The sequence below is a fragment of the Xiphias gladius genome, chromosome 21 (assembly GCF_016859285.1).
Source record: "Xiphias gladius isolate SHS-SW01 ecotype Sanya breed wild chromosome 21, ASM1685928v1, whole genome shotgun sequence".
Taxonomy (NCBI): Eukaryota; Metazoa; Chordata; class Actinopteri; order Istiophoriformes; family Xiphiidae; genus Xiphias; species Xiphias gladius.
Window position 1 is genome coordinate 24,541,321 of NC_053420.1, and position 17,425 is coordinate 24,558,745.

The 17,425-nt window shown below is 43.0% G+C and overlaps 1 protein-coding gene and 1 non-coding gene across 2 annotated transcripts in view; one reads left to right on the forward strand and one right to left on the reverse strand.

Annotated features, from left to right (window-relative positions):
* The window catches only part of fgd5a (FYVE, RhoGEF and PH domain containing 5a), a 29,553-nt gene extending 13,133 nt beyond the window's left edge, over positions 1-16,420 (forward strand). Inside the window, exons 6-18 of the mRNA XM_040159067.1 lie at positions 2,778-2,929; positions 4,181-4,337; positions 10,205-10,295; positions 10,569-10,619; positions 10,848-10,906; positions 11,618-11,689; positions 11,848-11,916; positions 14,800-14,883; positions 15,008-15,087; positions 15,189-15,285; positions 15,616-15,753; positions 16,013-16,115; positions 16,236-16,420. Coding sequence (XP_040015001.1) covers positions 2,778-2,929; positions 4,181-4,337; positions 10,205-10,295; positions 10,569-10,619; positions 10,848-10,906; positions 11,618-11,689; positions 11,848-11,916; positions 14,800-14,883; positions 15,008-15,087; positions 15,189-15,285; positions 15,616-15,753; positions 16,013-16,115; positions 16,236-16,420 — 1,338 coding nt within the window. The remainder of the gene's footprint in view (positions 1-2,777; positions 2,930-4,180; positions 4,338-10,204; positions 10,296-10,568; positions 10,620-10,847; positions 10,907-11,617; positions 11,690-11,847; positions 11,917-14,799; positions 14,884-15,007; positions 15,088-15,188; positions 15,286-15,615; positions 15,754-16,012; positions 16,116-16,235) is intronic.
* A 250-nt stretch (positions 16,421-16,670) lies between these two features.
* trnae-cuc lies at positions 16,671-16,742 on the reverse strand. Its single transcript has one exon. It is a non-coding gene; the product is annotated as a tRNA-Glu (tRNA).
* Between the last annotated feature and the right edge of the window lie 683 nt (positions 16,743-17,425).

A 17,425-nucleotide genomic window follows, 5' to 3' on the forward strand; every position in this document is an offset into this window, starting at 1 on the left:
CACTTTAGCTTTAAATGTCTCCTGCTTAAAGGCCTCTTAAACTTTACTGAAAATGTACTGATAACATCATACCCCGTGTGTCTGCTCCCCAGTCTCTGTCTCCTTCTTCTCCTCCTCTCCCCTGTGGTAAGGCTCTGCTCAGGTTTATCAATGTTGTTGCAGCAAGATCTACTTCCTGGTCTTGACAAAGTTGACATGTACTCTGGTGTGGTCAGCTGTAAGATGACGGAGCTTGTGTACACCAGGCGCTCTTACTGATGCTTTGGTTGCGTCCTTTCTCAACTCATCCTGTATGAGTAGATACACAAGCAACTCGTCTGGCAATCTGCTACCTAAAGGTCATGAAAAGGCTGCGGGGGCCTTTTTATATTGGTTATATTGGATGCGTAAAATAATCTCCTTATGACCAGGTTGGCCATAAAAGGGAGAATTCTCCTCTCAGTACAGTAACACGTATAGTTAATTCAGGACGGAGGATTTAAAGGTGAGCTGTGGTAAGCCTTCTAGAGGTCAGTTATGCATCACAGCCAACTGTCGTCATCTGTTTCCATCATTTCTTACTCACTGCCTGTCAAAACAAGACCACATCCCTGCAGAGTTGGGAACAAAGCAGGACATTCCAAGTGTGGACACTGAAATAGTTTAAACAGTAATTTCGTTTTGATCAAAAAGGAAAGTCTTCAAGGTGGAGCGGGATAGGCAACACGATTTTAAAGAATAGTGTGTGAGAATTGCTATTACGGTGATGACTGCCAGTACAAATCTGACAGGTGGAGTCATTGAACCCAGAGAAGCCCATCAGTCAGCCTGTACCTTATAACCTTGAAGAAGGTCATAACTTGAATTTCTTATGTGTGCCCCCTCGCCGTGATTTATGAAAGCCTACTGTGAGCATAAAAGCAGCTGCTTTGTGTAATGTGCAATTTGATGCCATTAAACAGCAACTAATGCAAATATTATACAGCGGACTCCTCCAATAATCATAAATCTCCAATCTCATCATGATGCTGAATTGTGCTAATTAGTTGCTGTGTGCCAAAGTATAGACAGAAACATATGCTGCAAGTTGACATGGGCATCAGTGCTTCCGAGGTGACAATCTTTCAGTTTAAATTGTCTGTTTTCACAGATTCTCACTTTAAAAGACCCTGAGAATCCTTGGCTTGTGCTCCTCTTCTGTGTTCCCATACCACCTAATTCAATCTTTTTGCCGCCTTTAAAAGGTGACATTGAAGGCTTTTTCATCATACTGTTGCATAATTCATAGGTACAATTTTAAGGTCTTATTAGTCTTCAGACTTCAAATAGTGTTCTGTCGAGATATTAGTTACTGGTTGATGCAGACTGATGTTGTAATTAGCATGAAACTGGGTAATTCAGCTGGGAAACACGCCAGCGGCACAACATGCACAAACACACAGTTTAGGAGGGGGGGGGGCAGGAGCAGCGTTAAGTGAGAGGCACACATGAGCTATTGTTCCATTGTTTGATAAGGAATAACAAGAATACAAAGAATTTCCACCGTGTCTCCACATAGGAAGGGAGGCCGTGCTCCTCTTCTACAGGACTTTCCCTATAACAGCTTCAACATATGAGGCTCAGACTTATTATTTTTTTCTTATTTGTGACCTGTGACATCTGAACAGATTCTCTGTGCTGAGTTATAACTGCACATGACTGGATGCTCAGGCAACTGCTCAACGTTGCCTCTTTTACCTCCTTTATGTGAGGAAAATCTGGATAAGGTAGAGAGTGGACCAGAGTGTATGCGTGTGTGTGTGTGTGTGTGTGTGTGTGTGTGTGTGTGTGTGTGTGTGTGTGTGTGTGTGTGTGTGTGTGTGTGTGTGTGTGTGTGTGTGTGTGTGTGTGTGTGTGTGTGTGTAACCTGGGAGACAGAGTCAACCAGAGTCGTTAAAGTAGCAATTGTTTTCCCCGGCAGACATGATGAATGTTGACTCAAATGCAATCGATTGCGCTTGATCAACAGCATGTTCTTAAGCGACCAGTGTCACCACATTATCTTGCGTCCAACTGGGACGTCTCTATTTGTTTTATGTCTGTGCTTTACCCAGATCAAGAAATAGACGGGCTCCAGACACTTATAGACTTACAGACACGTCAAGGCTTTATACGGTATATTGCATAGTTGCTTTGCCCACTGAGAAAACCGTGTTTTTTAAAACACATCTACAACTCCTAACGTTTATTTTTTTGTCTTCGGCTGCTGAGTATATAAATAACTTCTCCCCTGGTTTTTATGTTATGTACCATAACTCCTCATATTAGTCCTCTTAGTCACTGACTGCAGCTATTAAGACCTGTTTTATGTGTGCTGAGTGGACTTGAATGGACTTACATTCACTGCATATCAGTGAATTTTCAGGTCCTTGTCTACCAAGAGATGAAAAGTGGGGACTATGTACAAAAAAGCACTGTGTCATTTAGTACCAAGGTCATTATGCAACAACACCTGGTGTGTAACTCTTGTGCAAGCAGTGCTGCCTTTCCTGAATGCCTGGACAGAGCCCAAAGTACTGAGATGATATGAAGGGAGGGTGGCAGGAAGGATGTTTAGGAGGATCTGACCTTCCTTCCTTCCATGTTTCACCCCCTGTTCATTCCTCATTCCTCTATGCCTTTCATCTCTCCTGCTCTCCCTCCCTCCTTCCATCCTCAAAACCATTTCCTCCATTCCTCTCTCTTTTTCTTCTGCCCCAAAACCTTGTCTTCTAAAAAAAATCTGTCCTCATGAGTCCTGTTTTCTCTCTCCTGTGCAGGACTTTAGGTCAGCTGTGGCTGACGCGGTGGGTGAGGAAGGGGAGCCAGCTCTGGAGGAGCAGAGGCTGGGGGAGATACTGGGCGTGCTTCCCCAGGTCTACAGCCTCCACAACAGCATCCTCACTGAGCTGGAGGAACGCATTAGTCAGTGGTAAGAAACACCACATGCAATACTGATAATGGCGCGGTTTGCCTGTTCTTCACAGTACAGTTGAAGCTCAGTTTTCATATAATTTAATATAGACCTGTATTTTCACTCACGTGAAGTGTTGAATCAAAGAAATTCATTCTCCACTGAGGTCAAAGTAATTACTCCACACTATCTTAACCCTGCTTTAAAATGCAGAGCAGTATAATTTAATAATTACAAACAGCCATCTTCAACCAAAGGCCTTGCATGGCAACAAGCGCAAGCACAGTGAAGTGCTTTTGAGTAAAACACTGAATATCTGTGTAGGGATTATGTTCTGTAGTAGATCGTGCAAAATCCAGTTATTGCAGTTTTTTATCTAATTCAGTGCATATTAATCAACTTCTATGTCCTTTAAAAAAAATCCACCCTAAAACCTAGGTACTGTATTTTCCTCATTCCTAATTTGGTCCTGATTTTTTTAAAGGAATGGTTTAACAATTTGCGAGATACGCTTTTTCGTTTACCTGCCAAAAACTAGATTAGCAGATCAATATCAATCTCTTTACTAAATATAAACTGGTTATCTTAGCTAAGCATAAAGACTGGGAACAGGGAAACAGCGAGCCTGGCTCTGTCCAAACGTAACAAAATCTGCCTGCCAGCACCTCTAAAGCTCACGTGTTTACTTAATACATAAATTGTGCTTTTTCACGGGGTTATGAGCCAAACAATTTCTTGGCCAGCACAGTGAGTTCCTAGTCTCAGCTGGGTTCCTTGCAACCTGACATTGATGACAAGACTCTGTTATCAAATGAGTTTTAGACATGCTACGAGGCAGATTTTGTTGCTTTTGGGCAGAGCGAGGGTAGCTTTTCCCCCCCATTTCCAGTCTTTTTGTGCTAAGCTAAGCTAACAGGCTGTTGGTTGTCTATTAAATGAACAGTTATAAGAGTGGTGTTAATCTTCTCATCTAACTTTTGGCATGAAAGCAACTAAGTGCATTTCCCAAAATTTTGAAGTGTTCCTTTAAACCAAAGCATCAGTGGTATCGTTTAGTATGAAACCCTCAACATTAATCTCTTACTAGACTCAACATTTTGTATCAGTGTTCCACAATTACAATGGGACAAATGATAATCCCTTAGAGACCATAATGCAGTGCAGTCAAAATAAAAGAAGAAGGATTTTTTCTTTTAAATCACAAATATGAACTGTACATTAAGTGCTTAAAGAGAATGTACTTCGTCTTTGATTTTCCTAACTGTGAAGGGAGGAGAGCCAAAGGGTGGTAGATGTTATTCTGTCTCGTCGAGAGGACTTTGGTGTGTTTGACACCTACATCTCAGAGTATGATCGCAGCATGTCCTTACTGGAGGAGAGCTCCAGGAACAACCCAGCCTTCGCCAGCATCGTCAAGAAATTCGAGGTAAAATGTTGGCCAAAGACTAGAACCTGACCAGATGTTGAGTCATTGTTGCTGTGACTGTGTCTTCTTGCCAATAGTCTTAAAGCTCTGTTTTCATCTGTTGTCTGATTCTAAAAACATAAAGTATCAACTTAGTGTCAGTTCGGAGCTCTGCCTGATACCCAAAGATCCTCCTCACAGGGGAACTGGTAGAAATGTTTTGACAGTCACATATTTAAATCTCAGGTTGGTTTTCCATGTTTATGGCGGGAAAGTGAAGCCTTGTGGGTGTTTTCACGGAGCAGAGAGTGACCCTGGTATTTCCCCAGATACTCACTCGGCAGCTCTCAACTTATATTTTTGTCACCCAGTTTCCACGTCGAGATAACGGCCACTCTAAACCCTCTCTATCATGCTCCTCTCCATGGGACTGACCTTTCCACTGTCATGCTGGCATATTTTATACCCACTCAACCCCAGATACACGTTCTTTGTCCAGCAGGAATCTCTTCATCCTTTATACTCACTGGAGAGCAGGGAAGTGGGATTTGGGCAGAGGCATCAAAATTCAGTGAATTCTCCGTCTAAAATCATCAAAGTGGTCCATGAATTGTGTTCCTGGATCGCCTAATCAACACTTTATCCATATGTTGACTAGCAATGTCTATTTTCTGTGCTGTTAACAATACAACTGACTGTTTTAAATAAAAGACAGGATATTAAGAGAGCCTACAGATAAGATCATAGAAATACAGCAATCGATATCTCTATTCAATGAGGCTGTGTGCTCTTTGTCAATAAATTGGTTCACCACTTACAGAGTTAAAACTGTTGTGTAGCACCACAAAGGTCACCCTGAATAAAAATGAAAATTATTTAGTTTTTGTTTGGTAATTTAAACTAGTTTATATGCAAATTTTGTGGATTTGTTTTGGTGCTACAGACCATTTAAAAGCAATGACCAGGCTCCTGCGCTGTTCACGTTAAAATTTGGGTCTCACAAAGACATCTATGAAACTCAGGACTTTTCTACCCAAATTTACACATTACCAGATCCATGCTGTACTCTGATTCACTGCAAGTGGCTGACACAATGGTTCCAGGCATTCCTAGTTTGATAAGAAAAGCGAACAGACAAGGCATCAACTGTCTCCGCTCATGAATATTCAGCAGCAGCTGCCCCTTCCCAGAGAGACTTTGGCTCTGCCAGACTTTAGTGGAACTAATGTAAATAGGAACAAGTGGAGGTGAGAGATGAGGCCTCTAAGACGGCATCATGTTCAGTAAACACTGACCTTTGATATCTTACATGTTTTCACACTTGGTGTACGTCAGCCAGTAATTTAGCTCTTGATAACCTTAATCAAAGTCAATAATGTTCCACTTCATTTTAGCCTCATGACATTCTCTCTTCATAAACCACTACAATCCTGGCTGAAATGATTCGCAATCCTGAATTTTAAGCACAGAATTCAGAATATCTCCAGGAATAAAAGCAAATTAACCAATTTCGTATAATCAGAATATTTAATAAAATGTCCAACTTTATTGAACAGCAACAACCAAACAAAAAAGCTTTGATATGGTGAAATAAGAAATACATGCATAAAATGTACGCTCGACACAATTATTGGCATACTTTTGAGGAATTGAATTTAGCTCTTCGAACAAAATAAAAAAAAACAAATAAGACTCACCTGTGCCTAATTTTCAGTGGTCACATGACCCGAATTAACTAATGAATGATGGTTTTACTGCATAAAATGGAGCTGATTGTTTCCAGTGTCTCTTTCACTATGGCGAAGACAAGAGAGTTGCCTGAGGGCATCAGAAATGCAATTTTCAAAAAACATTACAAATACAAAGGCTACAAGGCAATCGCCAAGGATTTTGAAATCCCTGTTTCAACAGTTTCGTAATTTTATCAAGAAGTGTCACAGTCATAAAACTCTTAAGACACTTTCAGGACATGGTGCTAGAAGAAACTCAGTTAGACAACTCAGGGTTGTCTGTGAAGGTTGATGTGGATTTTGGAAAAAAAACCACGCAAGACATCTAAAGGGCTTCAGGCTGAGCTGGAGCAATCTGGAGTGGTGGTTTCAGCCTGTATGTTTTCAAAACTTTCCTAGATAAGCCACAGCCTTTCCAGGATAATGTTCTATGGACAGATGAAACCAATGTAGAGCTCTTTGGGAATGCAGAGCATCAGTTTGTTTATAGCCGACGAAATGAAGCCCATATGGAAAAGAAAAAGCCACGTACATTAAAACACGGTGGAGGTTCTATCATACAGTGGGGCTGCTTTGCTGCCTCTGGTACTGGAGGAGATGAATGTATCAAAGGAATGATGAAATCCGGAGATTACCAAGGGATTTTACAGGAAAATGCGTTACCCAGTGTCAGAAAACTAGGTTTGAGGCGAAGGTCTTTCAGCAGGACAATGACCCAGAGCACACAACAAGAAGCACAAAAGAATGGTTGAAAAGGAAAAGATGGACTGTTTTAAACAGGCCAGCAACGAGTCCTGACCTAAATCCCATTGAAAACCTTTGGAGAGAGCTGAAATCTGCCATTCAAAAAGGACCCCTGCAAACCTAAAAGAGCTTTAACGCATAGCAGAGGGAGAGTGGCAGAAACTACCAGCACACAGGTGCAAGAGGCTTCTAGATGGCTACAAGAAACGTTTAGAGGCTGCTGTTGTTGCCAAAGGTTCTGCAACCAAATATTAATGAAGGATGCCAATAATTGTGTCTGGGGTACATTTTTTTGTTTCCATTATTTTGCTATTATGCAAGGTTTTTTTTCTTTTGCTAAGTAACTCTGGACATTTTATTGAAAAATTCTGATTCTACTAAATTTGTTAATTTGCATTTATTTCTGAAGATATTCTAAATTCTGTACTTAAAATTCAGGGGTGCCAATTTTTTCAACCAGGCTATAATTGCTACCTGCAGTAGCCATAAATGTATTGATTTGCAACATAAGATAAAAGCATGGAAGGATATCATCATATCTGAGGACCAAACTCAATTTTAACCAGGGTTGGTCTGGACAAGAATTGGGCTTTTTTTTTTTCTTTTGCTGCTCATTTGTGTCCATGTAAAGAATGTGATTCATCTCACACCCAGAGGCATATTCAATAACCTGAATGACCTTCTCAGTCCACTGGCAGATTCCCCACTCCTGTCACTGCAGTTACGCACTGCATGTTGTATTTACGTTTCCCCTATTGCATATAAGCCTGTAACCCTCTCACACCATGGCTGTGTGTGTGTGTGTGTGTGTGTGTGTGTGTGTGTGTGTGTGTGTGTGTGTGTGTGTGTGTGTGTGTGTGTGTGTGTGTGTGTGTGTGTGTGTGTGTGTGTGTGTGTGTGTGTGATGGATGCTGTGCTGTATCAGTTCACTGCCTTGGGAGTTGCATGGTGTGTGTGACCCCTCTGTAATGAGGGAGAAGGAGGGCCGTGAGAGCAAAGAAGATTGTGAGGGGTCATGGGATACAGTATAGATACTACTGAGAGGGACATCTATCATCCATCTGTTGGTTGTGTGACATTTAAAGTAATTTCACCTCACAGGAGTGCTATTCGGAATATTTTCACAATTGTGAATTCTTCAGCATTAGCAACCATTTTCTTTCTCTTTGCTCTGGTTTGAGGCTTAAACCCTGACTTCCCTCAACACCTCTCTTTTTCCTCCCCAGCCTCCTGCTCCTCCACCATAACTGCTACAAGCCAAAGTCCAGCAATATAAGTGGTAGTAATTTCATTGTGGATGTGGTGGTGACAGTGATGAAGTAGCCACAGACCCTGATCAGATCAGAGCCAGACCCTTACAGGATTAAAGCCTCCTCTCCACAGCCAGTTGCTTGTTTACAGCACCATTTATAAACACTGGCCAACACAGTTTGGTGTGTGTCTATGTGTGTGAGTGTGCGCGCGCAGGCATGTGCGTGTGTGTACCTGTCTGCATGTCCCCTATGCTTAAGCGTCTTAGCGCCTCTGTGTATTTGTGTCTGATTGCTTTGCAGGGGCATGTCCATACACAAATAGTGTGGGTCTTTTGAAACCGGTTTTTTGAAAGCTCTTCAGCTTGGATTTATATTCATGTCATGGCCTGAATTTGTGTGAAGCCTGTGTGTTTTGTTTTTTCTCGTGCAAGAAGGGGGAGAGGAGGAGGTTGTGCAGCAGGTGGAGTGAGAGCGATAGAGGCTGAGAGCGGAGTGAATTCCTTGTAAAGGCAGCTGGGCAATGAGGCAGACAGAAGCTAATTAGCGAAGCAGCCTCCTTTACAACTCCCCAATTAGATCAGTTGTGTGTGTGCGGCAAATCAGCTGGCCGTGACAGAGCCTGAAAGGTGTGTTTGTTTGTCCGTACTTGTGTGCGTATATGTGTTTATCTCCCAGCACGAGGCATCACACGCTCTCCCCCTCCGTCTCTCCTCCTCCATTTGGCTCGCTCACCCGAGCAAACCACGCGCTAATTACCATCTCTGGAAAGCCACTTCCTCTGAACAAGTGTCAATTGGATGGAAATTTACAAGCGACGCTTGAGGAGGGTGTTCTGAAGCCAAGCAGGTTCAATAATGAAGAGCTGGTTATTATTATTGTACTCACTGCATCATGCAGTGATCAGGACAGAGGAGGAATAAGAGAGGGAGGAAGGAAAGAGGGGAGACAGATAAGTGAGAGGAAGCCAGTTAGAGTTGTTGCTGAGGACGAAAGTTAAGTACAAGTATTCTTATAGGCCTTTTCATTAAAAGACAAATTAGCTCTCTGTTTTACTTTTGACTCCTGCACTCCAGATTGTGATAATGAAGACAAAGGGCAGTGTGTATAACGTTCATCCCATCCCTCCTCTTAAGAGGCCCAATCACCCAGCTGTGTTTGTGTTTGTATCTGAGTGTGTGTGTCATTGACATATTGAAAGTGTATGTGAATGTGTCTGAGATGTCTCGATTGTGTGTGTGTGTGTGTGTGTGTGTGTGTGTGTGTGTGTGTGTGTGTGTGTGTGTGTGTGTGTGTATGCAGTGTAAATAAGATGAAGATGCTGTTTCCCGCAGGGTGCTATCTGTGCCTTTCTAATGAAGGGTAGGACTTCATTGGATTAGAAAAGACTGTGTGTGCGTGTGCGTGTGCGTGTGCGTGCGTGCGTACGCGCCCAGTCCTCGGTTGCTCCTCTACCGCTCGGGGCATAAATACCTGTCAGGGACAATTAGGTCCTGATTGATTTTCTAAAGCTCTCTTTGATTGTGCCAATTTCTGTCCCCTTTCACCTGCAAATGAAGGCTCTGAGAAGAAGAATGGGAGTTGTTCTGTTTTTGTGTGTGTGCGTGTGCTGGAAAGATGTGTGAAGGTCAGCCTGTCTGACAGTGTTCCCTTGGTCACTTGTGACCTTGTCTCGCAGCACCGAATTATAGAGTTTGCCCTTGTTTAGAAGACAGAGCTGTGGTTTTGTGGGTACAATTCGGGGACACAGAGGGGTTCTTTGTTCGTCACAGAATAGCGAGAGTTTAATTTTGTTAAAGTTTTATTCCGCAGAAATGATTAGCTCTCCACAGTTGTACACGGCTGGTGTACACAGTTAAACAATTCAGTTACTGAATACCAATAAAAGCCTTTTCATGTAAGATCCCCACAGCGCTGGATCTGCCGTTCTAATGTGATGTGTGATAGGGATCATGATGTTTTAAAAAAAGTTACATTGCATTATTAGAAAGGATGTGTCAAGTACAAGCTTATATTTTGTGTGAATGTGACATGTTTAAAGCACCTTTACTCGACTACATCGATCACACAAACATTTGTGTAACTCATGTAGAGTTGTGATATTGCTCTGGGTACCTCTCTACAGTTCTAACTAGTGTTGTGGTGTGTGTGTTTGTATGAACAGACACGGGGCCCGGAAGAAGCTGAAGTCCCACTGAAACACCAGCTGCTGCAGGTCATAGTGAGAGTACTTCAATATCGAATGCTACTCACAGGTAACACACGAGCGCATGCGTACGTACTCTTCAAAGCAAGCCCATGTCATTTTTGCTGAGCAGTGGCCGTCGCTTTAAAATTCACAAATGCTGGGGAAAACAGTAGTATTAGCACAATGTCATGGAAATCGCCTCATGCTCTGAATGAGCTACCCTTCAAAGACAGTTAAAAAGAGGCACCGTTTTTCATAGTTAGTGTTAAATTGTATTGAAATAATCAGTGAGTGAGTACCATATTTTCATTCCTTGACTATTTTTCTCTGTTTTGTCCAGACTACCTGAACAACCTCTCTCCTGATTCTAAAGAATACGAGGACACGCAAGGTAAACCTCATAACCTAAAGCATAATAGCTATGTTTTTTCAATAGTTGAAGACATACTGACACACACACACACACACACACACACACACACACACACACACACACACACACACACACACTGCAGCTGCTCGACATGTATCAGGGCCTAGTTGTTGAGTCACAGCCACTGAGTGTCTTTATTGAAGTCAGTTGCACATTAATCTCTTTCTTTCTCTGTTTGTGTTGCAGCTGCCTTGGTGATTGTGTCCGAGGTGGCGGACCAGGCCAATGACAATCTGAAACAGGGGGTAAGTTTTGTCTGGATACACCCCATGTGTTTACATTCAGCCTGTTAAGCTCGTGTCGAGTTTGACATATTTGCAGCCCAGCACTGCCATTACTGAGACGCGTCTTTATATCTTGCTTGGCAATGAAAGAGCAATTTTCAGATGGTGGGAACAAGTTAGACCGCTGAGGTTTTCCTGTGTATGAGTCCCTCTTCTAAATGACATGCCTGAGTGAAGGAGAGGTCTATCCCTCTTTGCGCACTGGCCTCCGCAGCTTGTTGATTATCGCAAGGGGAGAGGAAAGATGATGTCAACAGTAAGGTCCCAGGTGTATCATTACAAAGGGAGCGGTGTAAGGGTGGACCTGGCTTACGATCCCCCTCAAACATGAGCAGCCCACGGAGATATATCACAAACCCTTCCCCCACTGTCTCTCTTGCCTCTGACTGTCAAGATCCCCAGTGCCTCACTTCTGCTTGCCTCCTCTGTTTATCACCTGTTTATCATCAATGTGTGTTTTTTTTCTCTTCTGTGCACATGCACTGACACACACAGGCTGAAAGACAGTGGAAACACAGGGTCCCTCTATCTCTGTCCCCCCCAATTCAGTTTTCAGTATCGCATGCCTTTCCGCATTCCCTCCCTTTCATTCACGTACAAACAGGGACAATTTACTTTGCATCTATCGTTGGATAATCTCCTTCCATCTCTTCACGCTGTCCTCTCCCGCAGGAGAACTTGCTGCGTCTGGTCCACATAGAGTACAGTGTGAAGGGCAAGAGGGACCTCCTGAAGCCCGGAAGGGTGAGCACCATCTAGCTGTGTCAGGCCACCATTAATATTTCTCTACACAGCAACATATTGTTCCTTAACCACATCTGAAGACTTAAATCTTTGTAGGCTTTCACAGGACCTAAAAACATGTTGTTTTTCTAATGCTTTAATGCTATTTCTTTTGGCAGATGTTTGTCAAAGAGGGCACACTCATGAAGGTCTCGAGGAAAAGCAGGCAGCCGCGACACCTGTTTCTGGTAATATTTCTTCTTCCCATGCCACTAACTTTATCACATCAAACACGGCATGAGCCCAAAGCTAGTGTTTAAGCCTTTAAAATATTGTTTTGCCCTTTTGTTCCCTTTCGTGGCTTTAAAATAATGGTTTGACATTTTGGGAAATATTAGGTCACTTATTAGCTCTCTTACCCAAAGTTTGATGAGAATCCATACTACTCACATACCTGTCTGTTAAAAATAATCCCATAGACACCATGTTGATCATTTTAGCTTAGCATAAAGACTGGAGGCAGAGGGAAACAGCTACCCTGGCTCTGTCCAAAGATTTAGAAAAAGAAAATCTGCCTGCCAGCTCACTAACAGAATATGTCTTGTTTTTGTAAAAATGACAGTTTTATGGTTTTACAGGGGTATTGTGCTGGACTGTTTCTTGTTTGGGTGAAGTGATGTCTGGGAGTCACCATTGGTTTTTCTAGCAATCTCATGATGACAATTTTTGTAGCGAGCTTCAGAGGTGCTGGAAGGGCGGATTTTCCTAACTTTGTACAGAGCCAATCTAGTTGTTTCCCTGTTTCCCTGGCTGTTGTGTCATATTTAGCATACAGACACGAGAGTGGTATCGTTCTTCTCATCTAACTCTCAGCTAGAAAGCAAGTTATGTATTTCCCAAATTATCAAACTTTAAGTCATCTTATTCCGGACAATATATTCTGTATTAGCTTGTTCCAACTCTTCACTGAAACTACTGTATTTGATGTACACTGAGTGACAAATCCAAATCTCGGTTCGAGCATGGAAGTTCAAGTTTTCAAATGTCCAGTGTGTAATTTAATGCACATTTTGCCCAAAATTCAGATTCACTTATTTTATATCTTTGGGAACTTTGGGATCTCCCCTAAAGTTTACCATCGAGTTCTGCGGGTTTGAACGATGTTTGGATGTACAGTGTTAGTTTGTAATGCCTGACCCACCATTGATTGTCACAGGGTTTAATCATTGTTGCAGTACCTGCCATATCAGTGAAGCAATGGTGAAAAGAAAGCTTGCATGATCTGCAAAATATGGTGGAATGTTGGGTGGAGGTTGGTCTGCGAGGTAGGTGAGGGTGGGAGATGGGGGGGGGGGGCACGAGGCCAAGGCTGTAAGACCTCCACTAGGCACCACACCCATCCAGCAAGGGCCTGCCTCTCTGCTCTTCTCCTCTCCTCCCCTCTCAGAACTTGTTTTCCAAGGCCCCACTTCCTTACAGGATGTTTGGTGTGGGTCACTGGATGCCGGCTTCCTGTGTATTGGGAGGGGACTGACAGCAAAGTGAAGGCCAGACACCCTGTAGAATGCAGGGAGGAGGAGGAGGTGGCGGAGGAGGGGTGGGGGTGCTACACAAACACATAACCTGAAATGGAGAAACCCACTCTATTGTTCCATGTGCAATCAGTGCTGTCTCATGTTATAAATTATGCTTGAGCTACATATCCCCAGGAGCAGCATTTTTGATTTTGGCCTATACTAGTCGATTGAAAAGAAATATAACAACATGAAGATATTTATTCATCTTTTTCATTTTGTTCTAGTCCATCATTCTCCCAGTCTTATTGAACAGGATTGCAGTTGAGCGATAGTTGAAAAGGCCTGGTGGTTGATACTTGTAGGCTATTAGGGTTATATAGCCATGCGCTGCCTTGAAGTGGGGCAGCTTCAGTGGGTCAGGTGATATTTATTGGCTTTTAAGGAAAGAGACACCAAACAATAGCGAAGATGAAAGCCATCACTCTCCACAGTGACAAGGAGAAGCTGCAACCACGTCACAAGCCGGGGCTCAAAAAGAAAGAGAAGCAGGTTAAATGAGTGAGCGAAGGGATTAGAAGGAGGATGGAGATCTAGGAGGATGCAAGAGGATAGAGAGAATGAGTGAAAGAGGCAGGTGAAGAAGGTGAAGGATTAGAGGGTGAGATGAAATGCCACTGTTGAAAAAGTAAATGTCTAAGGTGCCAAGGGGTCCAAAGTAGGTGCATGTTGTGTCTCATCTGAGAAAGGCAATTGTGAAGTCCGTTAACTTGGCACTGGGTTGGGGTTTCTGTGGAAGGAATCTTTGGGCAAATGAGCAGCGCAGGGTGGAGCAGGCGAACTGCGGTGGCTGCAGCCCAGAGGTCTCAGGCAGGGCTCGGGCTTGGCTATCATGCACTGTTTTGTCTCCAGCCAGTCTGCCAGTGAACCCGTAACTGTGGCTGTTTGTGTTGTTGTTGTTGTGGTGAAGGTGGCCAGCCCCACCCAGTCCTGGTTCTCAGTCTAGCCTGAGAAGGCTGCAGGGGCGAGGGGAGGCCTGGATCCCAGAGCAGGGTGGAGAATTCCTGGATGCTGCCTTTACGGCCCCAGCGGATGTTTAGAGCACACATTAGGTGTGACCAGTGATGTAATTTCTTTGTCTGGGAAGAAATGAAATGCTTCTCATAACACAATAGACCCTCGGTATATTCAGGGGATCACAATACTTTTAGTCTAACAAGCAAATAAATACCTTCTTTACAGTGAGACCCGATTTTGTTTTGTGTGTACATGGGAATTTTGTGTTGACAGGGTGCACAGACGTGTGAGTGCTGTGAAAGGAAACATAATCTAAGTAGCTGAGCCCAGAGAGTTGCTTTCAAATAAGAAATGAGGTGTGGGCTAGGATTTTAGATGTTTCTCTCAAGGTAACACCACCATCTTGTGGGAATTATCGGGTATTACATTCTGAGTAGCTGAGAATCGAAGTTTCACTCATTTTTCTGGGACCCAGAAATATATATAATTTTATCATGTTCTTATTTATGTGCTGTGTTATTCTTTTGAAAAGCACAATAAACACATAACCGAAATCTGACACAATATACCTACTATTTCTCTTTATGTGTTCTTCATCAGATGAACGATATAATGCTGTACACCTACCCTCAGCAGGATGGGAAATACAGGCTTAAGAATACACTATCTCTGTCTGGAATGAAGGTACGGCTTTTCACTTCACTGACAGTATTGGCTCATCTGCAACATAATGTCTGTGCTGGAAGTTTTATTGACTGGACTGATGTGTTTTTTCCCCTCATATACACACACACACACACACACACAGGTTAGCAAACCCGTACTAGACAACGTGCTGAACTGTCTAAGAATTGAGGTGTCTGACATCACCATTACGCTCTCTGCCAGGTGAGCATCTGACAGCCGAAACCCTGAAATGACGAGTGTGTGTTAAATCTCAGGCCTCTCAAAAACATCAGGTGTGACTGTTTGTCTATTTATGTTCTCAGTTCGGTCGGAGAGCGGGAGGACTGGTTCCACACACTAAGTCGAGCCATAGCAGACCATGCTGCAGGACTCTGTACATTTGGTGGACCCTGCAGTGAGGTAGGAAAAAGAAAGTTAATGCTACAGCCTGTGACAACAGCAAGGGGCTTTAGTTGAAGAAGAAAAGTTACCTTGATTTGATTTGTTAATCAGCTAAAAGAGGACCATGATCATTACTTTTTTTAATAACTTAACAGTAATAGTGCCGATGTACTGTAGCTAATAAATAACTGTGACTGCAAAACAGCAATTCACCGTGATTACTGCAAAAATCAATCACATTACTGAAACTAAAGGTAAGAGTTGTAAAACCCAGCTTTGTTCTGTGTCCTCGAATATCATACATTCCGGTTATAAGATTTGAACACCATCCCAACATTGTCCAAACAGGCGCGTGAGAAGTTGTGGATGGCCCTGGGCGAAGCTGCTCCTGTACTGGTGCCAGTTTCTCATGTGATGATGTGCATGAACTGTACCTCTGACTTCAGCCTCACACTGAGACGACACCACTGCAATGCCTGTGGCAAGGTCAGATACAGCACTGTAAAAACGAAATAAAAACTTGTCCTGTCTCGTCTCAACTTGTCTGTGATGAGTGTTTGTTTTTTAAGATCAGTTTTAAGAGATTATGAACCTTACCTTTACTAAATATGGCAACCTCTGATCATTTTGTCAGACCTTTTACTGCTGTTGAAAACAATGATAATAGAAACTGGATTGCGTCTGAAAACGGATCATGTCCATCTGTGGTTAGTAAATTTTCTTTGTGTTCCTTCTATCTGAGCAGGTGGTATGCCGAGCTTGTTCCAGGAACAGATACCCACTGAAGTACCTCAAAGACAGAGTGGCCAAAGTGTGTGACCACTGCTATGCCGAGCTCAGGAAAAGAGGTGAATCTTAGCTTTCTGTATACAGAAGTGACTCACTGGTGGGGGAGTACAGTGGAAAGAAGATTATCCTGGTGTGTTTCTTCCTCTTTGATTTGCTACTAACTGTGTATGTGTCTGTAGGTGGAAGCGTGTCGGGGGCATGTGGTAGCTCCAGCCCTCGGACTCACCGGGCCAGTCGTCCCCTCTCTGCTGTCTTCCAGAGTCTGCAGCCACCGAGTTTGTGGAAGAGCAGGAAGAGCACCTCCCCTCTCAGTCAGGTGAACTACACTTCCCATATGCCTGTTTCTGTTCTAACATGCATTTGACAAGCCTCAAAATATGGCATATTACGGGCCCAATGTAATCACAATGACTCACACATGTAATAATCTCACAAATTTACTTCTCATTGTAAATATGGTCATGATAGACATTTAAGTAAGGCTGGTGAAATTTTAATTTGAGCTTAGTCTTTTGCTTGAAGGAAAACACACTCCCTTTCAACGTGTCCTGGATCCTACTTTCATGTCATGTGCTTTTGATGATGGCTTGTATTATTCAATAAGGAAAGATGTGTTCCCTGACCGGGAATCGAACCCGGGCCGCGGCGGTGAGAGCGCCGAATCCTAACCACTAGACCACCAGGGATCTGTATGGATATGTGGCAAGCTTGTGTAGTCGAATGTCAGGCATTTTTGACAACTGATCAGAAGTAGACGCTTGTATGTAGTGCACAACAGCTGCCAACAGCTGCCAACAGCTGCCAACTGGGTTCACTGTCTGCATTTATACCCTTCTCAATATCTTAAGGTGTTGGACAAAACAGGAATGCGATGCCATCCTTGCTGGTTGGAATTTTTGCTTTGTGGGACAGCATGCTGAGGCTTAACTGTCCAGTGTACAGTGTTGTGCCTCCATAGAGCACTTTCCTTCCTCTCCCATATGGCCTGTATATCGTAAGGAAGAGAGCTGTGCTCAGTTGTAATGAGAGTGCATTGGTACGGAAAAATATTGCTGTGTTTTAATTCCCTGGTCGATGTCTCCTACATCTTTAATTCTGAGATATTGTGGTAAAAAAGTGTTAATCTGACAGCATGAAAGTCTGTATCTGTGAATGATGACAACCTGTTCAGGCATTTTTAATGAATATGTGGCAATTTGTTGCATTCCTACACCGCTGGTAGAAATCAATTTGACAGCCTCTGTTTATTCAAGGGCATTATCTTTGTTTATCTCATCCAACTGAATCTTAGCTGTACAAAAGGCACCGGTTATATTAGCTGTTGACAATATATTTAGATCAGCTTTCCATCAGCTTCTTTATCTCTGGG